General features: G+C 30.8%; 2 protein-coding genes across 2 annotated transcripts; one reads left to right on the top strand and one right to left on the bottom strand.

Moving 5' to 3' along the window:
- The first annotated feature begins 1,931 nt into the window (after positions 1-1,931).
- Positions 1,932-2,513, top strand: LOC117923117 (agamous-like MADS-box protein AGL29). Its single transcript, XM_034841360.1, has one exon. It carries the CDS (start codon positions 1,932-1,934, stop codon positions 2,511-2,513), a length of 582 nt encoding a protein of 193 aa, XP_034697251.1.
- An 8,300-nt stretch (positions 2,514-10,813) lies between these two features.
- LOC117923116 (agamous-like MADS-box protein AGL23) lies at positions 10,814-11,122 on the bottom strand. Its single transcript, XM_034841359.1, has one exon. The coding sequence runs from the start codon at positions 11,120-11,122 to the stop codon at positions 10,814-10,816; it is 309 nt and encodes a 102-aa protein (XP_034697250.1).
- Between the last annotated feature and the right edge of the window lie 5,411 nt (positions 11,123-16,533).

The following is a 16,533-nucleotide window of genomic DNA, read 5'->3' as shown; positions in this document are numbered from 1 at the left end:
AATACTATTTTGCAATTCAACTCTATAAGGGTATTTTTGACATTATAATAAAATCATTTTTTTTTTATCTCAATTATAAATGTTTGTTGATCTTTGGAATGAATTGTACATCTTGTATGTACGTTAGACTTATAATCAATTTTATCTATCCCTAAATATAATTATCCTATTCTATATATATATAAATGAATTGTTGAGAAAACATAATAAGATATATCTTTATAATTAGTTAATAAATGTCAAAGATTGCTATCATAGGTGGTAAAAAATTCAATTGAAACTTTGAAGAATTTAGAAAAACATCAAATATTTCACTAATAAGGTTTCTTATATAAAGAATAAAATGTAAAAATGAAACTTTATCAATGATGGATAAAGGAGATTACAATAAAATTTGAAAGATAAATCAATGTCTTGCAAACTTAGAAAGGATGATTAATGTGAAATCTCTCTTACCATTATAAATTTATAAATTAATATGATGATATTCCATCTTCTTCTTATATTATAGTAATATGAACCTTTTTATTTTACTTAAACTCATCCCACATCGTAACCTGGATTTTGTATATAGAATTCCTTTTTATTTAACCCTACTCATCTCCCGAGTAAGGCTCATTTTAAACCTTCTTTTTCCTTGCAACATTTGATCAAGGTAAGTATCTCTATTTTCTTTACTTTTATAGCAAATTTTTCTTATGCTATCTTGAATTTTCATATTTTCTTACTTTTAGACTTTGTGTTCTTATATTTTAAATCTTAAGCAACCCTATGATCCTAGTTTTAACGTGTCCATGATTAATTCCGATCTTTGTATTTTACCTTATCAACTTTTATACTCGTTCTTTTATTTTGATTAATCCAATTTGCTTGATTGATTTAGATTTTAAATATGAATTTTCTAAATAGATTTTATCATTCTCTCATTAAATTTGGATTAGAATTTTCTTTTGTTTTTATAGGTACTCTCCATTTCCTGACCTCAATTTTGATATTTCTTTTGTTGATCTAAAAGTCCTTACTTTTCTCGTTAAAAACCCTAGATTTTGCAGCTTTCGTCTATAAATTTTTTCTTTTTAACTATATATTATAAATTGATTTAAAATTATTTTCTTTTGGTCTCTCGTAGATTTATTTAAATCATTTAGCAATTAATTTACTTTTTGTGTGTGTGTGTGCACGCGCGCACGAGCGTGCTGCGTGTTGATCACAATCTAATGACCTCTTGTTGAATTATTGATATATTTGTTGCAACTCCTATGCATATTCTAGAGACCATTAACCCTAAAGGTAAGAGTGTGTTCCAATCATTAAAATTTGTGTACTTCACTTTCAAATTATGTATTATTCTTTAAATTTTTTAACATTTTTAGTTCCTAACCATAGTATGTTTTTTCATTGATTAATTTAACTGACACTACAACATCTTTTCATTCGAAGGTTATAATCTTGCTACTCTAAATGATGTTTAATTCATATTTCTTACATTAGATTTGGAATAGAAAATTTGATTACGCAATTTAATTAACACAGACCGGTTCAATCCTTAAATCTTCAAATTTCCTTTTCATTTTTGCTTTTCTAGATTGTTAACGTAGAGCAAATACTCTCCCTAATATGAAAGATCATAAAATTTCCATTGATTAGATTTTTTTCTTTTCTTTTCTTTAAAGAATTTCTTAAGATGCAAATGATAGTCTATCATTGTGTTATAAATGATTAGTATACTTTCTCACATTGATTTCCTTCTAAAATGTCACTGCCACATAATTATGAACATAGCATTTCATGGGAAGAAAAAAAAAAGAAAAAAGAAGTGAATGTAGGAGCCAATTAACATTTGATTAAGATCCAAAAATGGTACTTAAATTAGTACAAGTCTATAATGAAATTACATTAAATATATGTATTATGTTTCTCAGATGTCCTCAATGGGAAGAAGCTTGGGTCAAAGAGAGACGAAAATACAGCCCATACAAGACTTGGAGCAGCGAAGAATTGTCTTCTCCAAATGTAAGCGAGGGCTTTTCAAGAAAGCAGCTGAGCTTTCTATACTGTGTGGTGCAGATACTGCCATAGTAGTCTTTTCTCCTCAAGGAAATATTGTTCACTCTTTCGGTAGTCCTTCTGTTGAATCCATTATAAATCGGTTTCTTAGCCAAGACCCTCGAGTTAATCCCCAGTACCTCCCGCATGAAGCCTCTAGACATGGGGCTACTATGGCTGCGCTTCGTTGGGAACTCCACGGGGTGGAAAACCAATTGAAAGCTGAGAAGGTCCTTGATGTTGCCCATAAAAAATCAGATGATTATATCAATGGACTCAGCAGGGATGAGTTGCTGCAACTGAAAGGCAAGCTCGAGGCACTGAAGAGGGATGTGGAGGCAAGATCCAAGGAGTTGCAGAAGGAGGCTGTTGCTGCGTCTTCTTCTTCTTCTTCTTCAATGTCAGATGCCAATGGACCACCAACTGAAGAAACTGATGATGAGACTGATATATATCATTCCCCATGACTTGAAGTAATGAGTAGAGAAATAAGTCATTGGCTTGAATAGAAAATTTTATCAAACTATGCTGAAGTTTCTGAATTCTTGTTGAAGTTTTCAGTAGAGAATTCAGTCGTTAAACTTGTGTTTTAAGTTAACTTTCGAATCTTGTGCTTGAAATAATATTGGTGTTATGGTTTTTGGCAACTTTGAATTGTTATTGCAGCTAGCCATGGCATTATATATACTTATTGAAGACCATGATCCTGCAGGGTATAGTGTCTTTTGAGCGGCAATTAAGCCAGATGGTTGAGTATGTGAAAGGTACATACAATGGATTTTGGTCTTTTATACAGGAAGAACAAGAGTTAATGTAACACCCCAAAATTTACTCAGGGGTAAAATAGTAATTTATAAAACAATTAATTAATTAATTAAATTCATTAAGGGTGAAAGAGTCCTTTTACAATTATTAATCCTAGATATAAATTAGATCTTCCTCTTGTCTTCTTTATTCAGAAAACCCTATCAACCAAAATTAGAAAATTGAAGATCGTAGGGTTCAAGGGTTAGAGGTTCAAAGTTTGAAATTCAGATTTTCCAAGTAAGATTCTAATCCTAAATTAATATATTATATTTTAGTTCTGAACACGCTAGATATTCTTTGAAATTTTTTTAATTTAGATTAGGGTTAGTTTACTTTTGTTTAATTCGTTTTAATATCAAAATATTGGAAATTTAAGATTATGAGTTGATTTATTGTTGGAAAATACGAAATCTTAAGTTTTTAGATGAAAAAAAAAGAAAAAAAAAAAAAAAAGAATGTGTGCATGTGGAAGAATGAAGGTTGACGGAGATAATAATATTCATATTAATAAAGAGGCATCACGTGGAGTGTGTGAGTGGGTGGATGTTTTATTTATTTAAATATATATATTATATTAGTAGTTGTGTGAGGGTTGTTATGGTAGTTGTGCTTGGAAAAAAAAAATGAAAATGATAGAATCAATTAAGTATAAATAAAAAAAGGAGGTGAAGTACAAATTAGTTAAATTTAAAGTATTATAATTAGATTAATGATAAATATTAAGTTAATAAATAGTATAAAATTTAATTAGTAGAATAAATTGTAATTTAATTAAATTATGTTGTGTCCTAAGAAATAAATTGAAAATAAAATTTAAGTTTTATATGAATTAGAAATTTATTAATTTTTTTAAAATAAGAATAAATTAAATTATCTTTCATAATTAAAAACATTAATTTGAATACCTAATATTTTAGGATTGTCGAATCTATAATTTCTCTTATACTTTGTTAGGTGAAGAGTAGATTTTCCAAAATTATTTTTCTCCAAAGTTTTTAAGGATTTCTTTTGAGGTAAGGGAAATTAATACAGATTTTGCAAAGGAAAATAATTATATATATATATATATATATATATATATATGTTGTTTGAAATGTGTAATTGTTAATTTTGCTTTTAAGTATGAATCAAATATATTTTTGTATAGAAAAATGTGTTATAACATTTATTTTGTTTATAATGAAATATTTGGAAATTTTTTGCTTTTGTAAGTTAAAATAAATAAAATAAAAAATTTGATTCTGTTTTGTTTTGCCTTTGTCAACGGGATATAATAGTTGACCTTTACATTTTCATGGTGGGAAATATAATTGATTTGAACCTTAGCCTCTAGGGGTTTGGTTAGAGGTTACTAGTATTAGTAGTGTTTGGTTCCGTCCACCTTAAAAGGAACATTTGAGACTAGCCACCTATTTGTAAAGTCCCACTTAAATGAGCATTATTTGTTATTTGATAAATAGAGTGAAAACAATTGAAATGTATTTTATTTGAAATGAATATGAAATGATTTTGATATATATGAAAATGTTTGGTTAAACACCTTAAAATGTATTAGCATATTTGTACTCAAACGTTCTTATGAAAATGATTATACACTAAATCTCCTATTTGTAAGCATGGTTGAAACTATTTGATCTATGAAACTGTATTAATATTTCTTATTGGGCTTTGAGCTCATTCCCATTTGTTTATAATTTTCTAGGTACCCTCAGTTTGGGCGAGGAGTGAAGGTTAGGAGGGGAAATTGACTTGTTAGGACATATGTCAAAACTCTCTTTATTTTTTAGCATTGTTTAGATGTTAAAATTGTTTTCCATTAGTATTATTTGAGTTTGGAGTTATTTGGACAATAACACTTGGTTTGATGTGTTAGTTTTTAAAAAAATTATTATTATTTGGAGATTTTAGAATTTTTGTTCTACTACTCTGAACATGAATTTGGTAATTGGTAAATTTCCAGTTACAATATGAATATTTGTGTTGTTTCCACTTTGAGCTTTTGGACTTGAAGTGTGAAATGACTGTCATGCCCTTGGAGCGGGTTTTGGGGCTTGACAGTTAAAGTTACTAATTACTACAACATTCACTATTTTAGTGATCATATTACATAAAGACCAATCATTAGCTATGTGTTTTAAAATTCATAATACAAAATTCCATCAATTCTCAATTTCTTACAAGTGCAAGCTTGAATTCCTTTTAAATTTAAAACAATGTAAATTGGCTTCATATGGTTAGAATGCTACTATTTAGATTCTAGATGGTACGAAGATGGCCAAGATGCACTCTTGATCAAGGGGCGGGATTGAAACATCACTATGGAGATGTATTTACATGAGTGAATGTTAGTACTAGTCTATGCCAAAATGGAAAATATAAGGAATTTGATGCACAACTATTTATGTTAATTCTCCTATAATTTTACAATTCTTTATAGAAGAATTATAGAGGAATGGAATGATAACTTATCGTGTAAAGAATGGATAGTTATTCATACTAGAATTTACATAATCCTAAGATGAGAATTCTCACTTGGACAAGAATGACAAGAAGCATATTAGTTGTGTTAGAAACCTAAGTTTATTAGATATTAGGCTTAATCTTTTCTCTAACGTTGAGAAAGAAACAATGTGTTAATGCTTAGAGCTTCAAGCAATTAGATAATCACCAAGAAATTTATACTAACCCGATGTTAACTTTTGGTCATTAGGATCAGTTGCCTAATCGACATCTAAGTATGTTTGACTTAAAGAGAACAAGATGATGAATTATTCATTTAAGATAGCTTAGGATCTTCTTGATGAGTTTCTAATGAGAATCTAAAAAGTCATGCCTAAATTAGTAGTACACCTTGTTTATACTAAAGGATATTTCTAGTCAAGTAACGGTGTCATATTGGAGTGCTCCTACAATGCTATGATATAAAGTGGGATTAGCAATAAGTTCTCCTTGATAAGCTAAGAGATGAGAGCTAGTACTCATAGGGGTAAAAATAGGATTCACATTGATCATTTTCATCTTAAGGAGGAGATCAATGATTTATTTGCCTTATGATAGTAAGAGTTCATCATTTTGAGTGTGTTGTACCTCAACTCCTAGAAAGTAACTTAGATTGTCCAAGTCTTTAAGGGAAAAATTTTTATTCAAAAGAGTGATAAGAGAATTCACTTTGTTGATGTCACTCCTTGTGATCAATATGTTGTCATAGACTAAAGACATAAACATAAGACGTGTTTCACAAGACATAAACTAAGAAAGCAAAATTGATTAGCTTTGGAGCCATGGAACTTGAATTGAAGCAAAGAATTCATTAATTTATCAAAGCCAAAACCAAGGGGCTTGCTTCAATATATAAAGAGCCCATTGATGTCTACAAATATGCTAAGCCATCAATTTGCCAAACTCCAATAGGTTAATCCATGAAGACTTTTTCTTAGAGAATGTCATCAAAGAAGGCATTGTTCACATCTAACTATCTCCATCCCCAAACCAGAGCTAGAGTTAAAAACAACTCTAATAATATTGGGTTTGATATTGGGATTAATAAAAATATTACTGAAATCAAAATCAAGATCTTAATGATAGTCTTTGGCAACCAAACAAGATTTGTGTTAAGCTACTAAGCCATCAAAGTTTGGTTTCAATTTGAACACTCACTTGTAGTTCACAATCTTCTTGTTTAAGGGGCTCAAAATAAGTATGTAGGTTTGGTTCTTGCCAAGGCTTGATATTCTATTTCCATAGCAATTTTCCAATGTACGTGGATCTTGTAAAACATCATGAACTCTTGTAGGTATCAAGATAAAATGCTTAAAACCATGATATCAAGTAACAATTATTGGATTTATTATTTAATAAGATTCATGTTTTCCCATTCTATCTATTTGTTTCGTGCATTACACTATCAATATTCTAGCCTAGAATCTTTCACATTGTACATGGCTTTGATGCATTAGGAGTTGCACGAAAGATCTAAGTCATAAGTTCCTTACAAATAGATGATTAGTTCATAATTGGTTCATAAACTTAGTCAATCCATTTGAAACTATAATACACTACTTCTTAATTGGAATGATGACTGGATTTAGTCATCGAAATAGGGTTCCCATGTGTTGGAATCTCTTAATTGCTCCATTCCAAGCCTTGGATTATTTAGTGCATGCAGAACTATCCTAGGGACACTAGATCTAGGCAATAGAATCATTCAAAACATTGAACATAGATCTAGGTGCTCATAAAAACATACAAGTGATTTGGATGTTTTCAAATCAATTATTATTGATGAAGATATGTTATATGCAATGTAGATCTCGCAATCCAAGAGTCTTTCTCCCAATGACTTTCTTTCCAAATCCTACCATGCAAAAGGATGGAATCCTCTTAAAGTGTTGGTGGCTAGGATGCTCCTCTTTTTTGAATGAATAGGAAGATCAGACTCTCAAAAGTTTAAGTCTTAACCCTTAAAGGGGTTTATATAAGCTTGTAGTGAGCTTAAGTAACTTAAGCCTATCTTGGATTTAGATCACTTAATCCAATTAATCAATTAACTCAATCTAAAGATAACATTCATAAGCTCTTATGTTTCCTTATATTTTTACCAAAATGTCCTTATGCACACATGTGAACAAAGAAATCAAAATGTCCTTGAATCTCAGGACTTCTAGTAGAATCCTCTCTAAGGTTGGTGGTTATGGTTCTCTCTCTTTCACTTACTCTTTTTCTCTTTATTTTATTGAATAAAATGTAAGACTATAGCCTTAACCCTTAAAGGGGAGTATTTATAAGCTTCTAGTGGACTTATATGACTTAAGTTTATCTTAGGCTTGGGTCAATTACACTAGTTCACTTGGGTCCTAATTGATTAATTAGCTCTATTGGACTCTAATTCATCAATTAGCTCAATCAAAAGAAAATATTCATAAGCTCTTGTGCAATATTGTGTATTTATCAAAATGCCCTAATGCACACAAGTGAATGAAGAAATCAAACTATTCTTATAAACTGTGCTATGAAGAAATATGAGCTCAAGTGGGGACCATTAAAACCAACCCACAAGCAAATACTAGCTTTCTTAGAATCCAATTTTAAAGTTAACTCAACATCTGATTAGAAAAAGTCAACTACACTCTATTATCTTATGTCTATTACAATGAGATACAAGAAGGCAAGTTTGTGGTTTATAATCCACTATATGCAAGCTCTTGTGCAATCCACTATATCCAAAGAGAACATTCACAAGCTCCCATGCAATATTGTGCATTTATCAAAATTCCCTAATGCACACAAGTGAATAAAGAAATCAAACAATCCTTATAAACTATGCCATCAAGAAATACGAGCTCAAGCAGGAACCATTAGAACCAACCCACAAATAAATACTAGCTTCCTTAAAATCTAATTCTGAAGTTAACTCAACACCCAATTAGAAAAAGTCAACTACACTATAGTATTTTATGTATATTATAATGAGATACAAGAAGTCAAGTTTGTGGTCTACAATCCATTATATGCAAGCTTCCCATAAATGAATGTTTGTAATCTGGAAAGTTGAATACTATCAACCTCTCAATATTACCTCTATAATCCTTAAGTCTCAAATCCTTCTACTGTGTGATCAATTGACATGCTTTAACTCATAAAGAGCACATGCCAAGTTCAAGTTAAAGAACTACTACAATCATAATTTTCTTGAACATACTTCCTTAAGATCACCTAAGGGGACATAATGTTTCAGTCTCTATGAGATATCATGGTACTTCAATTGAGAATACTTGTTGTCACCGGTTTTCATCAATAATAACTCAATCCATAGGGAATATACAACCACTTTAAGGTCTCGCTCATAGGTTAAAATCACTACAAACTTTAGCACAAGCTCAATATTCTCTCAAGATACTTGAGAGATCATACAATATAATAACTTGATGAGGTCATAACTACTCAATAGTGATACATCATGACTCACCATAAGTTCTATTCAATGTGTAATCATACATACCGATGTATTCTCCATAGGAATCCTATTTCAATGATCTATACCAATCATCCCTTCAATTAGGATGTAATACACTATAATCTCAAATGGATTGTTTAAGTCCATGAATCAGCTATGAACAAATCATCCACTTCCAAAAAACCCATGACTTGGATCTTCTGTGTAACTACTAATGCACCTAAGTCATGTACAATGAAAAAAATGTCAACTTAAAATGCTCACAAAATGTAATGCATAGAATGGATAGAAAGAGAACTAGAACTTTTATTAAATAAATAATAAATCCATAAAACGCTACATTGTGTCATTCAATTACCAATATAGCATTTTGAATCCCTTATGGTAGAGAAATTAAAAGTACTAATTTTATAAGCTTTATATTCTAAATTACTTTAAAAATTAATACATTTGTTGAATAACCTAAACATTAAGTTTCACTTGATTTGGATTCTATTTATCTAGTAAGAAAGTTTCAAAAAAACTGTAGTTATGTGCAAGCTAGAAAGAAATAATAGAGCTATACTAAACCAGTTTTGATTTATCATTTTCTAATATCGGTTAGATCTTTTTTATGAGTTTTAACTTATTTTTTAAATTAGTATATCTATTAACAAATCTACTATATTAAATCAATATATTTATATATTGAGAAGAAATATAAAATTCATTCTAAACCAATTTTAGTCCATAAATTTCTAGTATTAATTGGGTTAATTATTTATTCCATTTCATTTCAAAATTAATAGGCTTATTAATAAATTAATGTATGAAGTTTCACTTAGTTTATTAACCATTTATCTTGTTTTAAATTAGCAAATATCGATATATGCATAGGAGAAACAAAAAGTAATTATGGATTAGTTTTTGTGTATGAATTTTTAAAATTAATTAAGCCATATTTGAGTCTTGAACTATTTTAAAAATTATTACACTTATTAATGAATCGAATACCTTATTTCTCACTTAATTTGTAATCAATTTGCCTAGGAAAAAAATTGGAAAAATATTATTTTTTATTTTTAAAGATAAAAAACACAAAACATAGATGGAGATTGAAGGGGATGTAATGTTTTATTGATAATTTGTCCATAGCTTGTTTAGCCAAAGACCCATCAACCACAAATTGCAACATTGTGGGGGCTCCTTTCCACGTGTCATTTTCCCGCAGTACTGCCCGGATAGCGACTGCAGTATCCAGAGTTTTCCTTCCGGACCACGAGGCCAGATGGCAAATAGTACTGAATTCCCCAAGCGGACGAAACCATCTAACCAACCTTGAAGGCCCCCTTGTTATGTGTAATCATTCACATCTGGCATGGGAATGATTGATGAGACTTCTCCCAACCCTCAAGTCCATGTCAATTAATTATCACACATAACCCCACACCTCTAAGGGTTGAAGGGACGGGCGATTGCATGGATAAGCATCATGACATATCTTCTGACGGCACCTGCCAGCCGCTTAAAGTTGTAATGATTGTCCTACCACCTACAAGACAGTCATCATTACAGAGATAGTCAAAGTGCTTAGTCAACACTACAATGGTTTTCCCCTGAGCACAATAAAAACCCTCCTAAAAGCATAAACAAGGTACGCACACTTAAGTTGTCCTACTCATTCTCTCTTTGAAAGAGCTTAACCTATCTTTGTCTAAATTAAGCTTCGGAGAGGCGTGCCTGGACCACTTGTCCGAATATCCTTTATGCAAGGTAGAAGCTCACCCAGTTCCCCCATCATTGGGCAGAAGCTATGAGAAGCACAACCTAAGGAGGATCTGACTCCAATTAACCTTGCATCAACAATTGGCGTTGTTTATGGGAAAAGATTAGGGATGTCAACAACCTCCAGGAGTCGATCTTCAGCCATGGGTAGTGAAGGCTACTTCGACTGGAGTGAAAGCATGGAAAGACGTTAGCAAAAGAGTGATCAATAGGTACAGTCCCTGCTTCGCAAGACGAGAAGACTTAAAGAAGATAACGATGTGTTGCATACCCAATTGCACGTGAGCTGGTGTCGGTGTCACACTTGAGGAAGCGATCAACGACAACATTCGCGATGGGGTAACCAAAGACGAAGGCCCTCCCACCTGGAGAGAAGACAATGACGGTGACCTTAGCACCGCACAGAACGTAGAGCTTGTCAACCTTTTTGAAAAAACCAGTTCGACGCTTGGAGAAGGTGACCTCTAAGGAGCTTTTCTTCTTAATTTTTCTTATTTCGATCTTCCGTCTCCCCATGTTCTTCTTCCAAGAGTTTACATTTGCCATTTCCATTATTGAACTCTACTTCTGTTCTTGATGATGGATTTATAACTGGCATTTATTACCGTTAAATGACATCTTCCAAAAAAAATTCTGTAAAAGCTAGTTACTATTTCTAAATTTAGAAAGTTGCTAGAATCTAATTTTTAAATTTTAGAATTTTAAAATAATTAAGTTCATAATTTTTATATAAAAGTTACTATATTTTTTATCCACTATAGAAGTCAAAATTATTTTTTATTTTTAAAAATAAAAAATAAAATGTGTATCTAAACCAACACTAATAAGTTAATTTTAGAAATAGTTTAAAAAGAAAAAACTTATTTAGATAAATAATTTCAATTGTTTTTAAAAATTATTTTTATTTTTATTTTTTTTTAAAATGTGCATTTAATAAAGTGTGCACTTTCTTACTATTTATCTAGTCAGAAAGTTTAAAAAAAGTGTAGTTGTGTGCAAGCTAGAGAGAAATAATAGAGTTATACTATACCAGTTTTGATTTATCATTTTCTAATATCGATTGGATCTTTTTATGAGTTCTAACTTATTTTTTAAATTAGTATATCTATTAACAAATCTACTATATTAAATCAATATATTTATATATTGAGAAGAAATATAAAATTCATTCTAAACCAATTTTAGTCCATAAATTTCTAGTATTAATTGGGTTGATTATCTATTCCATATCATTTCAAAATTAATAGGCTTATTAATAAATTAATGTGTGAAGTTTCACTTAGTTTATTAACCATTTATCTTGTTTTAAATTAGCAAATATCGGTATATGCATAGAATAAACGAAAAGTAATTGTTGATTAGTTTTTGTGTATGAATTTTTAAAATTAATTAAGCCATATTTGAGTTTCAAACTATTTTAAAAATTATTACACTTATTAATGAATTTAATACCTTATTTCTCACTTAATTTGTAATCAATTTGCCACGGAAAAAAAAAAGGAAAAATATTACTTTTTATTTTAAAAAATAAAAAACACAAAACATAGATAGATTGAAGGGAAGGTAATGTTTTATTGATAATTTGTACATAGCTTGTTTAGCCAAAGACCCAAAAACCACAAATTGCAACATACATAATGTGGGGACTCCTCCCCACATGTTAGTCCACGTGTCATTTTCCCTCAATACTGCCTGGATAGCGACCACAGTATTCGGAGTTTTCCGTCCGGACCACGAGGCTAGACGACAAGTAGTACCGGATTCCCCAAGCAGACGAAACCATCCGACCAACCTTTAAGGCCCTCCTTGCAGTGTGTAATAATTCACATCTGGCATGGGAATGACTGATGGGACTTCTCCCACCCCTCAAGTCCATAACAATTAATTATCGCACATAACCCCACACCTCCAATAGGTTGAAGGGACGAGTGACTGCACGAATAGGCATCATAACATATCTTCTGACGGCACCTACTAGTCACCTAAAGTTGTAATGGTTGTCCTGCCACCTATAAGACAGTCATCATTATAGAGATAGTCAAACTGCTTAGTCAACACTATAGTGACTTTCTCCTAAGCACTATAAAAACCCTTCTAAAAGCACAAACCTTTTCCTTTGAAATTTTCTTCTAGATCAAGTAGTATCACCATGTAAACCTCCTCTAAATTCCCATGGAGGAATGCATTATTTGCATGGAACTTTTATTAAAGTAGGTAGCAATGGATAATAGTGTTTAAATGGTATACATATTTGCCATCAAAGCAAAGGTTTTTTGGTAACCTACCCCATAAATTTTAAATATATTTCTTGGCTACCAATCTTGTCTTACACCTTACACCTTTCAAGTGTCCCATTTGACTTATATTTTATTAAGAACGCCTACTTACACCCCCACATGATTCTTCCTATGGGAAAGATCCACAATCTCCTAGGTTTTATTACTATTGTTATTATTATTTCAATTCGTTGTTTTCCTTCAGTTCTCATCTCCCAATACCTCTTGAACATTTTTGGGTATGTCAATGGAGGTAAGTTTGGTAACAAATGCTCCTTAAGATTCAAAAAAGTTATCAATGAAACAAAGATGGTTAAAGAGCATTGAGTACAATGTCTCTTATCTTTTCTAACGATAATAGTAAATGAGATCATTAAACATATTAGAACTAGACGTAAGTTTTAGTACCTTCATCCAAGTTGATAATTGGAGTAACACTTAAAGGCTCAAGAGTGGAGTGTATTCTCCTAGAGTGAAGCTTAACCGGTGTAACATATTTCTCCCTCTCTCTCCATTGGATGACAGAATTAAAGACCAACAAATTAAGGAACCATGAGTTTGAAGTCGGTGGGCTCGAGTGAGTCTTAAGGATGGCTCAAGGAATGACTAAGAGAGCTTAAGATAAGAATAGGCGCTTGTTTAGAGTCACTTAGGATAATTTTTAATGTGTGAGATAGATGAACTTGGAAAATAAACTCATGATCTTCTGCAAATGGCTCTCCTTAAAGATGAGGTTGAGAAAAAAAAAATGACTAACTTTCATGAAAGACAACATCTATAGACACGAAAAATATTCTAGAAGTTGGATGATAACATTTATATTCCTTTTTGGACAAATATATGCTTAAGGGCTCTAAGATCAAGACTTTTTGACAAATAGATGTTTTCTTTGCTTCTCTAAAGTAGAGACAGTTGATCACCTTCTTCTTCACTGTGCAAAGACTCGGGTTCTTTGGAATCTTCTTTTCTTCTTCTTTGGTGTGTCTTGGATTCTTTCTTGTTTAGTGAATGAGACTCTTCTTGGGTAGCATGGGTTGTGTGTGAGTAAAGCTCATAAAAAGGATTGGCAAACGACCCTTTTATGTATATTTTGGATAGTGTGGAAGGAAATGAATTTGTTAGCGTTTGAAATGGGGAGTTATTGATCCAAATATTGAAAAATTCTTTTGTATGTAATATGTGGTCTTGGTCTAGGGTGTCTTTAGATATGAGTTCCACTTCTCTTGTAAGTTTCATTGATTGGTTAGGCTCTAAGTAAGGGTAGGTGTTGTTTTTTGCTTCTTTTCCTCCCCCTCTAGTTTGAGCCTTTAAGTTTTTTTTGTATAATTCCTGTATACTTTGAGAGCACTATTTTTGGTGTCTCCTCTATACTTAATATACTACTTTTCTTTACCTATATAAAAAAAAAGGGCTCTAAGATCAAGTTTTATTCTTTGGTGAGCATGAATGTGAACAAAGACTACATACAAGAAAAAATTCTTGGAGGTGTACAACTTTGGTCAACAAATTAGGGATATACCGTACAAAGTTGACTTATGGGTGATTGAAAGTCAAGAACTTGAGATAGTAATTTCTTAATAAGATGGGTTTTTATTAAGACCAAAGATGAAAAAATTGTGATTTTTTGGCGATATTTCATCAAAATATTGGATTTCGATTGTCATCAAAGTGAAACATTGTGGGGAAATATCGATATGACGATTTTTCAGCTTATGTCAATCTAGTCAACAACGGACTAACTCGGTAAAATAGTCATTGCCATTGGTCAAACGTGGTGAAACCTTAAAAAAAAGCTTATTGTACCTGAGACAAAAGGTTCAGGTGGCACCATTAGCAACCATTGGAGCATGTTTGCTCCTTGTTAATGTATACGCACCAACACACACACACACACACACACACACACACACACACACACACATATATATATATATATATATATATATATATATATATATATATATATATATATATATATATATATATAATTCTAATTATTTTATTTTTAAATTTGATTTAATTTATTACCAAAAATAAAATAAAATTTCTTAATAGGTTTTTTTTAATATAATCTACATATTTATTAAATATAAAAAATATAAATATTAAAAAATTATACATATATTATCATTTATTTCATATCATTGAATATATTTGAATTAAAATGGATCATAATTTTAATATTAAATATATTTTAAATTTAGACATGTTATCACAATATTATTGTAAATTAATATATAATGCAACTTATTAATGAATGTACACTTATAAAAATTTATATTTTTTATCAACACAAAGAATATTATTATCAAATAAGACAAATTATATATATATATATATATATATATATATATATATATATATATATATATATATATATATATATATATATATATATATCTATTTTTTCAAAAAAAAAAAAAAACTTCAAAATGTTTATTTTTACTTATATAATTTTTCTTGAGTTTTTCCTAATATTTTCATGAGTTTTCATTAATTTTTATATTACTGATATTTTTTTGTAAAAATATCCATTAATATTTCACAATATATCTTGATATATCCGTAAAATCCAATTATTGATACATCTGTTAAAATCAATATTTTCATCCTTGGTTAAGACAACTTCCCCCTTGGTAGGTTTGAGAACATTCATATGGAAAACCAATATCTATTGGAAATCTAATGGTTTTTAGTTGGGTTGAAAATAGCTAGTCAAATTTTTAAGCAATAAAGGGTTTCTCACTCGCTCTCTTCCTTTCATACACATACACAGCAGGTTTGGGCTTATAATATACTGAGTTTGTTGGTTATTTATGTCATTGGAATGTCTATTGACGTTATTGTTTTGGAAAGTGATTCAGCATTTCAAAAAGCCTGTTCACACACAAAAAAAAAAGAAGGTTTTTTTTAATTGAACCTTGGCTTAAAAGCACAAGCATGATTGCATGACTTCTAGTGTTGGTTCCTTCAGTTCACTCATTAGTTTAGCCTCATATACTCCTAAATGGCTATCATTTTATTTTCTTAAAAAAATAAAAAAAACCCTTTTATGTTATATAAATATTTGAAGTGGATAATGATAGAAGTGTTAAATTTTGGAAGAATAGATGGTGTGCAGATGAACACTTGTGTAATTCCTTTACTTCTTGTATGCATTGGCTTTGTCAAAGGAAGCTTGAGTGGTGGATTTGTGGGAGGAGTTAGGAGGAGGGGGACATTGGACCCCCTGTTTCACAAGGTATTTTAATGATTGGGAGTTGGGAGTTGGAAGTTGTTGAGACATTTTTTTTAAATGTTGTAAGGAAAGATGGTTAGAAGGGAAGATAATGACAAGCTGATTTGGAAAGAAGCAAAAAAAGCACTATATTCGATCAAATCTTTCTATGCAACCTTGAAGATGGGAAGGGCAGCCCCTTTTTCCAACAAACATTATTTGGAACCCATTGACCCTATCTAAGGTGAGCTTTTTTTGCATGGGAAGCAAATTGGAGAAAAGTTTTGACTTTAGACAATCTCCAAAAGAGAGGGAGATCACTAGTGAATAGATGCTATCTATGCAAATTGGAGGGGAAATCTATTTATCGCCTTCTTCTTCATTGCTATAAAGCAAGGATTCTTTGCACATTTTGTTCTCCTTATTCAATGTAGATTAAATGATATCTTCCTTGATAAAAGATACCTTTT

The sequence above is a fragment of the Vitis riparia genome, chromosome 10 (assembly GCF_004353265.1).
Source record: "Vitis riparia cultivar Riparia Gloire de Montpellier isolate 1030 chromosome 10, EGFV_Vit.rip_1.0, whole genome shotgun sequence".
NCBI lineage: Eukaryota > Viridiplantae > Streptophyta > Magnoliopsida > Vitales > Vitaceae > Vitis > Vitis riparia.
This window is presented reverse-complemented; position numbering and strand designations above follow the sequence as displayed.

Coding starts and splice junctions, on each gene's coding strand:
- LOC117923117 (XM_034841360.1), top strand. CDS start 1,932: ATGGGAAGAAGCTTGGGTCAAAGAGAGACGAAAATACAGCCCATACAA.
- LOC117923116 (XM_034841359.1), bottom strand. CDS start 11,122: ATGGAAATGGCAAATGTAAACTCTTGGAAGAAGAACATGGGGAGACGG.